The following is a 13,052-nucleotide window of genomic DNA, read 5'->3' as shown; positions in this document are numbered from 1 at the left end:
CCTCACAGGGATCTTCTGCTCATTCTCAGAAGATCGACATCCAGACCTCTTTCTTAGGTTAGTGGCATAATAAGAGATTTCATTCTTGGGGTGAAATTCAAGATTCTCCAGAAAGAATGAAATTTCCCACTTGGAGGTCCCCCAGTATATGCCACAACTTTAAAAATTTTGTTTTGGGACCACATTCAGAAGTGCCCAGAAGTGCCCAGAGGTTACTTCTGGCTCTGCACTTAGGAATTACTCCTGGTGGTGCTTGGGGGACCATATGGGATGCCAGGGATAGAACCTGGGCCAACCATGTGTAAGGCAAACTCCCCACCTGCTATACTATCATTTGACCTATACTGATTTCTTGTGGGAGCACTTACTTAGTCAGTACTATGTATATACTGGTTTGTCGTTGTTTTTCCAACTCAGCCAATAGAGATGTCAGCCTGCTTTGTTGAGCTTATTTTGCTCATGGACACAGCCCGTCTCTGATAGAAGGAAGTATTTCTTTCCGGTTCTTTCTCTAGGTCTTTGACTATGTTTCCATTGAAGTTATGCTTCTGAAGAATACTGCGGATGTTTTCGTATAATCTGGGACGTTTATTTAAACTCATTTCTCAGCAGTAGATTTTCTTCTTGCTGGGGACTGGACCTGGGTCAGCTGCATGCAAGGCCAACGCCCTACCCGCTGTACTTTCGCTCCACCTCCCCATCAGTCATGGATTTTTAACTGGCTCTGTTTCCCTTTTACAACCTAGTTTATTCAAGGTTTCAAGCATTTCCCCTCATTTCACCCCTTTCTTTACAACTGTCTGTTCGTCCTGTGATTTCTTGAGAAAGCAGTCCTAGGTGTTCTTGATGGTGAGTGTTTGCGACCACACCTCTCAGTCTTCCGCCCAGGAGTTATCCCACATTCTTGTGGAGATGCTTTTAGGGTTTGATGCATCTTTGAGTGACCATGTCTGTCCCAAAGGCAAACTCTCTTTACCCCATGAAAACTTAGGGACCACACTTTTCTCTTTTTTTCTTTTTTGAGAAAGTCTGCTCTATTTCCCAGTAAAGAGGTAACTGTTCAGCTTTGCACTGTTTTGCATATTCAGTGATTGCAACCTTGAGAAACTAGTCTCCACTGGAGACCAGTATTATTAGTATACTTGTCTAATACTGGCCAGTGAGAAGATTAAATGGGCTCACTGAGCTTCTTTAACCTGGGCAGAACCTCTTTGGGCCTACTGTTTTTCCTCCCTTCAAATGTCATCTCTTGGGTTACAGAGATCAGTCAAGTGGCTGGAGCACATGCTTCACATGTGGAAGCTCAGGATTTGATTCCTGGCACTGCATGGTCCTCTGGCCAGCACCGAGGACCATCACTGCTATGACCATTGTATCACCTGCCACCTCCTCCCCCCATCCCCCCAAAAAAAAGTATAGAGGTTAAGACTCATGCATTGTGTGCAGCCAACCTTAGCTTGGCCTTTGAGCATGGTACTTGGTACTTTGAGCATCATTTTATGAAGATAAAATGAAAACTTATTAAAGGACCCTGCCAAGTGTGTGGCACATACATGTAATAAGAAGGTCAATTCCTTGTCTTTAAAAACAAGTTAAAACGTAAAACTTAATTGCTTTCCCTAGGCTTTTCAGAGTAGCTTAATGAATTCTGGAGTTACTATTATAATCCTAGACGAGGTATATTTTAGATATAAACTAATCTAGGAAAGGAAATAGATTCTCAGAGAAGTGAATTAACTTGCCCACAGTCACCCAGTTGATTAGTGGCACAGCTTCTTGGTTAACTTGAAGATAATGTTAGCTGTTTGGAAGTGATATGTTACAAGCATGATACTCGGTTAGAAGCAAGTATTAGTTTTCCTAAGATTTAAGTGATAAATGTACAGGGAGTTAGGGAAGCATCTGTGCATCTGTAAACTTGTGCCTTTTTGTCCCTGGCCCTATGACTGTTTTTATTGGTTTGAACTTCCTCTTTTCTATAGGCTCATTTTCACTTGTATTTAGTTTTGTGATGTCAGTGTCTATAAAGAATTCTGACAACTACAGAAAGATGAAAATTGTCTTCTTTTATACACACATACACACACACATATATATATACATGTGTGTATATATATTACTGTGATATTACTGTAATATATATATGTATATATTACTGTCCATTCTACTGCTTGTTGTAGATTTTATAGTGCTACAAAAAAATTGAAGGTTGGTTTACATGAGTGTAAATGTTTCTGTGTTTTAGGAATACAGTATTACTACACCATACTACACCAAAATGTCAATATCCCTTTGTTGCAGTCCAGAGGACATGTTCAACCCTACCCATCCACTCTTGAATCTCAATTCTGTGATCAGAGTGAAATCATTTGGTATTTTTCTTTCACCTTCTGACTTAGCATTCCTTCCCCCAGTTTCATTTTTGTCATAGCAAAAAAGCAAGGTTTCGTCTTTTCTTATAGTTGAATAGTATTCCATTGTGCATATCTACCACATCATCTTTATCCGCTTGTCTGTTTTGAGAACTTGGATTATTTACATATTTTAGCTCTGTGTGTGTGTGTGTGTGTGTGTGTGTGTGGTGTGGTATGTGTAACAAAATAGTTCTTATTGAAACTTACTTAGAAGGATATGAGAGGACGGTGGTAGTTGGAAATGAGCACTTTAGACAGAAACAGTGTTGAAAGGAGGTAAAGGAGTATATGTGATAACCTTTCAATACTGTATTGCAAACCATAATGCCCAAAAGTGTGTGGAGGGGGGATGAGGGAGGGAGGGAAAGAGAGAGGAGAGAGAGAAGTGTCTGCCACAGAGGCAGGCTGGGGCGGGGGTTGGGGTAGGGGTGGGGGTGGCAGGAGGAAACTGGGGACACTGGTGGTGGGAAATGTATACTTGTGAAGGGATGGGTGTTGGAACACTGCATGACTGAAACACATCATGAGCAACTTTGTAACTGTGTATCATATGGTGACTCAGATTTTTTAAAAAAGGTTATGAGGGGAGAGAAAGAGATAAAGCTGTATTAAAGAGAAAACACAGATTTGTCCCAAGTGGAAATAGGCAAACAAAGGAACATGGAGACAAGTAAGCAAGGTATGTGCTCAAGGGAGAACACAGGCCTGAAGAGCAAGCCGATCTTAGCTATTTTAAATTGTGCTTTTCCAGTGTTGCAGGTTTTAATGTCCTTATAGAAAAGCTATTTTAATTGGGCTGCTAAAATTAGTTTAGATGTAAACTGACTAATCATTTCGTCAGTGAGTGCTCAGTAACGTTCTACTTTACTAACATCCTTTTTCTGGTTACTCAGTAGGAGAGCAATGTTGCTTTGCTTCATCTCCACTGATGGCAGGGCAATGTGATTGTTCTATCTGTTCTGCCTCCAGGATCAGGTTGACTCCACTTGCTCTCTTCTGCTCGAATCACTAAACCTTCATAAATATGGAAGGAGTATAGAAGCAACAGTAGGTGCTAAAACTGGTGAGAAGGTAGATCAGTGGGACCCAGTGTTGGCAGAGGCATCTCTGATAACCAGTGTCATCTAACAGTTTGAACTGACTACCTTTTAAAATGCTCCATGACACTTAGCACTAGAATTGTTCAAGGAGGAACCAAGTGCTCGCCTGTAGAAGGATCTCTTGCATTCAGTGGGCGGTTAGACTCAATGATGACTAAGGTTCTTGCACCCTCTGGTTTTCCAATGTTAAATTCCTTGGTACAGTAGTTACTTTTATTCTCTAATCAGTCTCAGAAATGTTTCCATAGCTTTGTCTCAAACAGTTAAAAAGCTTACATGTCCGCTTTCTTCAAATATATGAATGTGGCCAGTGTCTCTTTTTGCCAAAAGGAAGCAGCATTCTTGCAAGATGGACCAGATGCAAAGAGACTTCTCTTGCAGAGCATTCAGAGAGCAGAGGTTTGATTGAGCAAGTCCTATTTTTGTTCTCATAGTTCCTTAAAATGTTGTACTTTCAGAAGTTCCACGTTGCTGTTTACTGTTATGTTGAAATAGGGAACTAGATGAATTCTCCTTTGATAGAGGAAAATAGGAGTGAACATACCTCTCAGCAACTTTAGTTTCTTCCAGAAGTCACTGGTGTTCTGTGTAGTCTTTGTAGTGAATTATGGGTAAGACAGTGAGTGTGAGTGAAATACCTTGCATTAGATTTGTTCTTAAAACAAATACTGTGGGTAGGGTGTTTGCCTTCCACGTGGCCGACGGGATTCAATTCCCAGCATCCCGTTTGGTCCCCTGAGCACTGCCAGGAGTAATTTCTGAGTGCATAAGCCAGGAGTAACCCCTGAGCATTGCCAGATGTGACCCAAAAAGCAAAAAAAAATAAAAAAATAAAAAACCCAAATACTGCTTCATTACTTTCTTTCCTAAATTAATGTTGGAGTTAATGACTGCCTAAATGAAAGAATTGCCCTCTATTTTTATTTTTATTTTATTATTATTATTATTAATTTTTTAGTTTTTTTGAATCACCATGAGATAGTTACAAGCTTTCATGTTTGGGTTACAATCACACAATGATCAAACACCCATCCCTTCACCAGTGCATATTCCCTACCACCAATATTCCCGGTATACCCCCCCTTTCCCACCTCGCCCTCCCTCCATGGCAGACAGTATTCCCCATACTCTCTCTCTACTTTTGGGCATTATAGCTTGCAACACAGACACTGAGAGGTCATCATGTTTGGTCCATTATCTACTTTCAGCACACATCTCCCATCCTGACTGGGAATCACCCTCTATTTTTAGATCAGGGATGTTGATATAGGGTTTTCCAGATGTGCTAAAATGTTCCACATTTTAGCCACTTTTCAGTGGCAATCAGAGACTCTGTGAACTGAATTTAATAGTTGTCTTTTTAGTTATTTTTTAATCAAGACAATAATCTCTTTGTAAGATCATTACATTTTGCATTTTTAGAACCTACGGATGTTAATTGACAGTGTCCTGAAAATTACCTATAGATCAGTAGAACTATAGTAGCAGAAGTTCTACTCTTCAGGGTCCATGATTGCCTTTTCTCTGCACAGGAATTATTTTGGTAATATCCCTGAGAGTTAGTTGATCATCCAGCTTCTGTTTGAATGTCTGCATTTACCAGGATTTTACTATTTCTGGATATGTTGTATTTGTTTTCACACACCTAAAAACTATTAAGAAAAATTCTCCCCCAGAGTATGCTAAAATCAATTGTCACTCACTGGTGTTAATTCTGTCCTTGGAGGCCTCTGTACTATATTCTTATATGGGGCTGTACTATATTCTTATATGGGGCTCTCCTTAATTTTTATCCGTCTATATTCTCTACCCACTGTGAGGCAAATCTTATTTTGTACATTTTATAGATGAGGAAGCTGAGACTTAGGAAGTACCTATGTGTCTTTAAATATGCCTCCATAGGTTACATCTTTAATCATTTATGGAAATCACATTCTAACTTAAGCTTTTGGTGGCTTCCAAGATGATATTTTTCACAGTGAGGCCATTTTCTCACAATTTCAGACATAAAGGGATATTTTTCCCTTATGTTTTACCCTTCCATAACTTCATAATCTTTTATGGATCATCCAGTTATTAACTAATAAATCTTGTGACTTTGCACTAAAGGATGTCGGGTGATTGAGATAGAACTGTCACTGTTTCAGCAAGAATAGAAGGGAGTGGAGGAGGCTCTCCTGTCTTCTCAAGAGACAATGTTGCACTGAGACCTTGTTAGTGAGTAGAGAATCTCAGGTTTTAGCCTTGTATTCCTCAGAGACAGAGTCTTTAAATATTCCAGAGAAATTTCACAATTATGTCAGTGGCTTAGATGATTGGAAATTTCCCCTTCCAGATTTAGGGCTGAAGTAAACCACATAACATCCCACAGATAACTGTGGTAGTGGTGGTGGTATGTGTGTGAGGGGTGTCAGGGTTTTACCATACCATGTAGCATTCTGGGGATTCACCTGGCTGGGTTCTTGGGGCACCATGTGGTGCTAGGAATTGAACCTAGGGCTCTGGGGTGTAAAGCATGTGCTTCAACCACTTGAATCATCTTCCCAACTCCAAAATTCTTACCTAGTGTTTGGCTTCTAATTTTGTTAGCAAATAAATAGATTTTATTTTTAAATAAATAGTTAAATAAATATTTATATTTATTAATATTAACTATTTTAACAATTTATTGTTTATATTTATTTATATTAACTAGTTTAACTATTAATATTAACCATTTTAAATAAATATTTATATTTTCTTGTGAGTTCTATTTTATTTTATTTTATTTTATTTTGCTTTTTGGGTCACATTTGGTGATGCACAGGGGTTATTCCTGGCTCTGCACTCAGGAATTCCCCCTGGCGGTGCTCAGGGGACCATGTGGGATGCTAGGAATTGAACTCAGGTCGGCTGCGTGCAAGGCAAACGCCCTACCCGCTGTGCTATCGATCCAGCCCCTCTTGTGAGTTCTAGAAACTCTAATAGATCATGAAATATTAACTTCTGGTCCATTTTTTTATTTGAGGGGGCAGTCTTGGCAGTGCTTAGGGGGCTGCTCCTGGTGGTGCTTATGGTAACCAAGTAGTGCTGGGGGCTGAACCTAGGATTCCAATATGCAGAGCACGAGCTCCAAATCTTTTTTTTTTTTTTAATTGAATCATCGTGAGCAACACTTACAAAGCTTTCATGTTTGAGTTTCAGTCATACAATGACTGAACATCCATCCCTCCACCAGTTATAAATAAATAGTTATATTTTCTTGTGAGTTCTAGAAACTCTAGAAGATTATGAAATATTAACTTCTGGTCCAATTTTTTTTAGACTGGCAAGCTCCCCATGGCGTATTCATATGACAAATACAAGTACATTTTCTACTACCAATATCCCCAGTGAGAGTCTCTTACCCCTGCACCTGGCTATCTACACCGGGGCCCCTCAGAGGAGACGGATTGAGTTTCCCTCCCTGACCTGAGCAGAGCCCCCAGCCACAGCTATGCTCAAGGTCACTCTCCACATGTTCGGACAAGCCTCACACTTGAGGCAGAGGAACCCAGGTGTGCGGGACTGGGGGCTGAGATCTCCAAGGCTGCTCGGATCGGGACTGGAACTCTTCCACCCAGATTCCCTATTTTCCAGTAGTTAGGCGGTCACATTTAGAAACTGCCCCTGGGCGTTGTGTAATCCCATCAACAGCCAACATCCAGAGACTATAAAACCAAGCTCTAGGAAGACAGCGACCCAGAGTCTCTTGCCCCCAAGCCTGGCCACATCTTAGCCTCGCAGCATCTGATAGCCTAGTTCTCCCTCTTGGAGAAACTTGCAAGCTCCCAAGAGTTTACTGCCTGCACGAGAGAGCCTGGCAAGCTCCCCGTGGTGTATTCATATGCCAAATACAGTAACAATTATGGGTCTCATTCCCCTGACCCTGAAGAGCCTCTAATGCAGCAACTGTTGGGAAGGACGAGTAAATAGAGACTACTAAAATCTCAGGGCTAGTATGAATGGAGACGTTACTGGGCACACTTGAGCAAATCCTTGATCAATGGGATGACAATTTATATATACCTCTCGGAAAGCCCAGCAAGCTACCAAGAGTATCCCGCCCGCAAGGGCAGAGCCTCACAAGCTACCTGTGGTGTATTCGATATGCCAAAAGCAGTAATGATAGGTCTCATTCCCCTGACCCTGAAAGAGCCTCCAATTGTTGGGAAAGATGAGTAAGGAGAGGCTGCTAAAATTGAAGGCTAAGAGGAATAGAGACTTTTTACTGGTGCCTACTTGAGTAAATTGATGAACAATGGGAGATGACAGTAATACAGTGATAATGTCCCCAGTATTCTTCTCCCACCCCGCCCCACCTCCTGCTCCCCACCCCTCCCCCTACTTCTATGGCAGACAGTTTCCCTCTTACTCTTTCTCTACTTACTTATGGGCATTATGGTTTGCAATACAGATACTGAGAGGTTATCATATTTGGTCCTTTATCTACTTTCAGCACACATCTCCCATCCCAAGCAACCCCTGCAACCATCATTGACTTAGTGATCCCTTCTCTATTCCAGCTCTCTCCCCTAGCTCATAAGGCAGGCTTCCAACCGTGGAGCTCTAAATCTTTAAGCTATATCTTTGACATCCAGGTCCAATTTTTTTTAGAGGAGCCACACCTAGTGGTGCTTGGGAAACACACCCAAAAGTTTGGGGGGCCCATGCACCACTGGGGATTGTACTCCAAGCCTTACACATGATAAGGCATGTGCTCTGCTGTTGGAGTTATCTGCCCGGCTCCGTTCATTTCTTAATCTTCTATAACTCAGACACTACGTTTCTTTATGAAATCATAATCTAAAATAGGCATATAGAAATCTAATTCATAATCTGTTTTAAGTATTTTCTGTTTATATGACAATCTTGTTTTGTAATTCTTCACTCCCTGAAAGAAACGTATGAATCATTTATTTGTTTATTAACTATAAGCAGACCTACTGTGTAGCAGTAGGCAGACATACTGTACAAATCTGTATAGGGGCTTTGAGTAATGGAAGGTCTTTTCAGAGGATAAGTCCAAGACTATCAAAGTAATCACAATATGAAAGTATTTGAGGCTCCAAGGTCTGGAGTGCTTGCCTGGCATACATGAGGCCCAAGTTTGAGTTCCAGTACTGCATGGTCCTCGAGCACCTCTAGGTGTAACCTTAATGTTCCCCCCTTCTTGGGACATAATGTGCCACTGCAACACCAGGTTCAGACAGTACCTCACCACCAGACCCTCGTACTGAACCATTAATCCCAATACTCTTGGCAGAGTATTGATGGGAGTAGAGAATTGGATATATGTATATATTTATGTGTATATATATTTATGTATATATATATATTGCCGTGATATGTATTGGTCAAAAAGTTTCTTGTTTCGTTTTGGTGCACACTCAGCAGTGCTCAGGGTTACCTGACTCTTTGTTCAGGGATCATTCCTAGAGGGCTTAGGAGACCATATGAGGTGCTGGGGATCAAACCCAGGGCAGACCTTCAAGGCAAACACTTCCTGCTGTACTTATACTGACCCTAAAAAAATTACATTCCGATTTATAATTATTTTGAATTCAGATTTCAAAAGTAATTTTTTTCACATATGATTCTGGCTATTAAAGTTCCTTTGTGGGGCTGGAGAGATAGCACAGCAGGTAGGACTGACTGAGGCTCAATCCCTGGCACCCCACATGGTTCCCCCGAACCTGCCAGGAGTGATCCCTGAGTGCAGAGCCAGGAGCCAGCTCAGAGCACAGCTGGGTGTGGCCCCCAAACAAAAAATTGCCTCCAAAGTCTGCAGACCAACCAAGAACTGAATTTGGGCCCTTTGTTGTTCTAATTATGGGTCTTACTTATCTCTATAGAAAACCAGTCTTTTTTGGGGTGGGGGGCATTCACCTGGATGCTCAGGGGTTACTCCTGGCTCTGCACTCAGGAATTACTCCTGGTATTGCTTAGGGGACCGTATAGGACACTGGGGGGATTGAACATGGGCTGGCAGCGTGCAAGGCAGATGTCCTCCCCACTGGACTACCGCTCCGGTCCTGTTTTGGGTTTTGTTTTGGTTTTTGGTGCCAGTGACTCAACCTAGGGCCTGATGATTGTGCTTCTACTTCTGAGCTGCATCCCTAGCTTCACAGCCTCTCACCTAATATTGTGTTTATTTTATATAGAAAATTTCTGTCTAGTGGAACAATGAAATAGGAAATATTAGATTTTTCATTACTTTTGGTGGATGTTATAAAGAAAGTTGCTTTTTTTCCCCCACATAAAAATTATTGAGTGGACTTTGATAATTTTCTAGAATGATTACTAGGGTGAGAAAAGTTGCTAGGGGATTGGAAAGCATGTCTGAGGATTTTTTTTTAATTAACATACATCTCTGAGATTTTTATTACAGTAAGCATCATTATATTTGACAGCTTGAATCTGAACAGTCGTGTTGTTGGGTAAAGTAGGGACATCAGCCCAAGGGAAAGAATCCTATTAAGTTTATCTGGATGCATATTTTATGTGTCTGGTAGGGAGGGGAGGGTAAAAGAAGTTTTAAATTTCAGGGAGAGCCTTGGGCTAGCATGTCTATATCATTTTTCCTGGTAGGAAAACTGTATCCAGGCCCCACAACCCTTAAGGAGTTTCTCGGGTTGATTATTCATCAAGATGCGAAATGGAGAGTGACATGGCTTCACACTGTTCTCCTGGAAGTTTTCTTTATTAAGTGGCAGTATTTTTTTTTTCTTTTTGGGCCACACCTGGCGATACACAGGGGTCACTCCTGGCTCATGCACTCAGGAATCACCCCTGGCGGCGCTCAGGGGACCATATGGGATGCTGGGATTCGAACCCGGGTCGGCCGCGTGCAAGGCAAACGTCCTACCCGCTGTGCTATCGCTCCAGCCCCAAAAGTGGCAGTATTAATATATCAGAATTTCAACACTCATCACACTATGAAAAGCTGTTACACACTCAATACTCATATACTGTATGATTCCATTTATCTAATATGTCTAGAAGTGACAGATCTATAGAAAAGGAAAGTAAATTTGTGGTTGCCAAGGTTTAGGGAGGAGGAATTGGGAGAAATGGGAAGTGTCACCTGTTGTATTTGGCTCTTTTTTATGATGAAAATGGTTTGCAATTAGAGGTGATAGTTGCACAATTGTGTGAATATACTAAAAGCCATTGTAGTTGCACTTTAAAAATTTTAAACTTAAAAAAAAAAACCAACCCTGGTGATCTCTATGAAAAAAAAGTGAGCAAAATTAACTAAAAAGATGATTGTGGCAACAATTTTTGTTACTTTTTAATGAAAGTGCTGTCTTAAGATTTAATGTTCTAGCTCACGCCTTGAATATTGTTTTAATTTGTACTTTATTGTCCTATTCCTGATCTCCACAGGGCCACGATGGGCCTCCTGGAACATTGGTGTGTTCATCTGCATTCGATGTGCTGGAATTCACAGAAATCTAGGGGTGCACATATCCAGGGTAAAATCAGTTAACCTCGACCAGTGGACTCAAGAGCAGATTCAGGTATGTCCGTAGCCCAGGAGTGACTGAGCAGCTTTCGTTTTCCATTTGAAAGTAGCGACAGAAAAATTATAGTCAAACTAGACAAAAGATAAAGTTTAAGTGTTAAAGTCTTATGTCAGGATCTATATGTTAGTAGAGAAATGCTTTAAGTTCTTGCTTAGGTTGCAAGTTATTCTTCCAAATGTTTTCCCTCCTTCAAACACAGAGAAGTCTGTGGGATAGGAACTGTGGGACAGGAAGGTCTACAAAGGGGACCTTTGGATTATTTTCTGGAATGCTTATTAACACTTGTAGATCTAACACTTGTAGTTTTGTTTGTTTGTTTGTTTTTTATTGGGTTTTGGGCCACATTCAGCAATGCTCAGGAATCACTCCTAGCTCTGCACTCAGGAATTACTCCTGGTGATGCTCGGGTGACCATATGGGGTGCCAGATATTGAACCCGGGTCAGCCGTGTGCAAGGCAGATGCCCTACCTGCTGTCAAATCACTCCAGCCAACACTTGTTTTAGATAAGAATCTAATCTAAATATCCAAATCACAAGAACATTGTCCAGTGATAGTGTTTTTATGCTAAAAAGTTATTTTTGGCTGAAATGCTTATATAGATCTTGCTTTCTATTAGGTTGGTAGACTGGGAATGAAACACTTAAATTAATGGGTTCAGCTGACCTAAGAGGTGTACTTGATGTGACTTCATCTTTCTCTATTCTCTTCCAGTATTGAACATTGTGTTTGGGGGGCACCCACCTGGAGGAGCTTAGGAACAGTGCTCAGAGGTCACTTCCAGAAGTACTTGGAGGACCATACAGAGCCAATGATCTATCCCAGAGCCCCTCTATGTAAAACATGTGCAGCCCTTTGAGTTATGTCCCCATCCCTCTATTCTGAAACTTTCAAAAATAATTTTAAATTGTTTTTCCTTTTGGGGGGCAGTTGCTGGGGGATGTGCAGATGCTTAGAAGAAAACTGATCGCCAAAGTTAGTGATGGAACTGGTTATTCTTAGCCAAAACATGTATTTAGAAATAACTAGACTTTTTTTTTTAATAACTTTGTTAATGGTCAAAAAATTTTGTTATATTTCTTGGTTTATATAGTCTTTACTATAATCTTTCGGAGGAATGTGCCTGCCCTGGAACGTTTTAGCAATTTGAGATTTAAAAAAATCAGTAGTACATGGGGGCTGGAGCGATAGCACAGCGGGTAGGGCGTTTGCCTTGCACGCGGCCGACCCAGGTTCGATTCCCAGCATCCCATATGGTCCCCTGAGCACCACCAGGGATGGTTCCTGAGTGCAGAGCCAGGAGTAACCCCTGTGCAGAGCCAGGTGTGACCCTAAAACAAAACAAAAAAAAACAAAAAAACAAACAAAAAAAGAAAATCAGTAGTACAGGGGTTAAGGGACTTACCTTGTTCATGGCTGTGCCTGTTTGATCCCTAGCACTCACTGCATGTGGTCCATTGAGAACCATGAGTGATCTTTGAGCACAGAGCCAGGAATAAGCCCTGAGTTAGCCCAAGTCTACACCCTTCCTTGGCCATAAAAACCCTCAATATTATAACTGGAATATAAAAGACTGAAGTTCAGGCTTTGCATTCGTGAGCCCTGGGTTTGATATCCAGCACAGCATGGGTCCCTGAGTACCACCAGGAATGATACCTGAGTACTAAAGTGAGAGTAACCCTGAGTACCACCAGGAATGACACCTGAGTACTAAAGTGAGAGTAACCCTGAGTAACACCAGGTGTGGCCTCAAAACCTAGTAAAAAAAATGATCAGGAATTGTAGTTACTGACTACCTTATTTGGCACTAATTATTGCTGTCTAAGTAGACTTGTTTGTTCATTTTTGGGATACACCTGGCAATACTCAGGGGTAAAACCTGGCTCTGCACTCAGGATCACTACTGGCAGTGCTCAGGGAACCATATGGGATGCTGGGGGTTGAACCTGGGTCAGTCATGTGGGTTAGGCAAGGGTTAACCCACTGTACTAT

At 41.3% G+C, this 13,052-nt stretch overlaps 1 protein-coding gene across 2 annotated transcripts in view; it reads left to right on the top strand.

Annotated features, from left to right (window-relative positions):
- SMAP2 (small ArfGAP2) overlaps positions 1-13,052 on the top strand; it is a 49,091-nt gene that overhangs the window by 18,802 nt on the left and 17,237 nt on the right. For both annotated transcript variants that reach the window (XM_004614215.2, XM_055138960.1), the window contains one exon: positions 10,922-11,055. In XM_004614215.2, the coding sequence (XP_004614272.1) occupies positions 10,922-11,055 (134 nt within the window). The remainder of the gene's footprint in view (positions 1-10,921; positions 11,056-13,052) is intronic.

Source organism: Sorex araneus, chromosome 5 (genome assembly GCF_027595985.1).
Source record: "Sorex araneus isolate mSorAra2 chromosome 5, mSorAra2.pri, whole genome shotgun sequence".
In the NCBI taxonomy this organism is placed as follows: domain Eukaryota; kingdom Metazoa; phylum Chordata; class Mammalia; order Eulipotyphla; family Soricidae; genus Sorex; species Sorex araneus.
The sequence above is the reverse complement of the archived record's forward strand: the minus strand, read 5'-3'. Positions and strand labels throughout refer to the sequence as shown.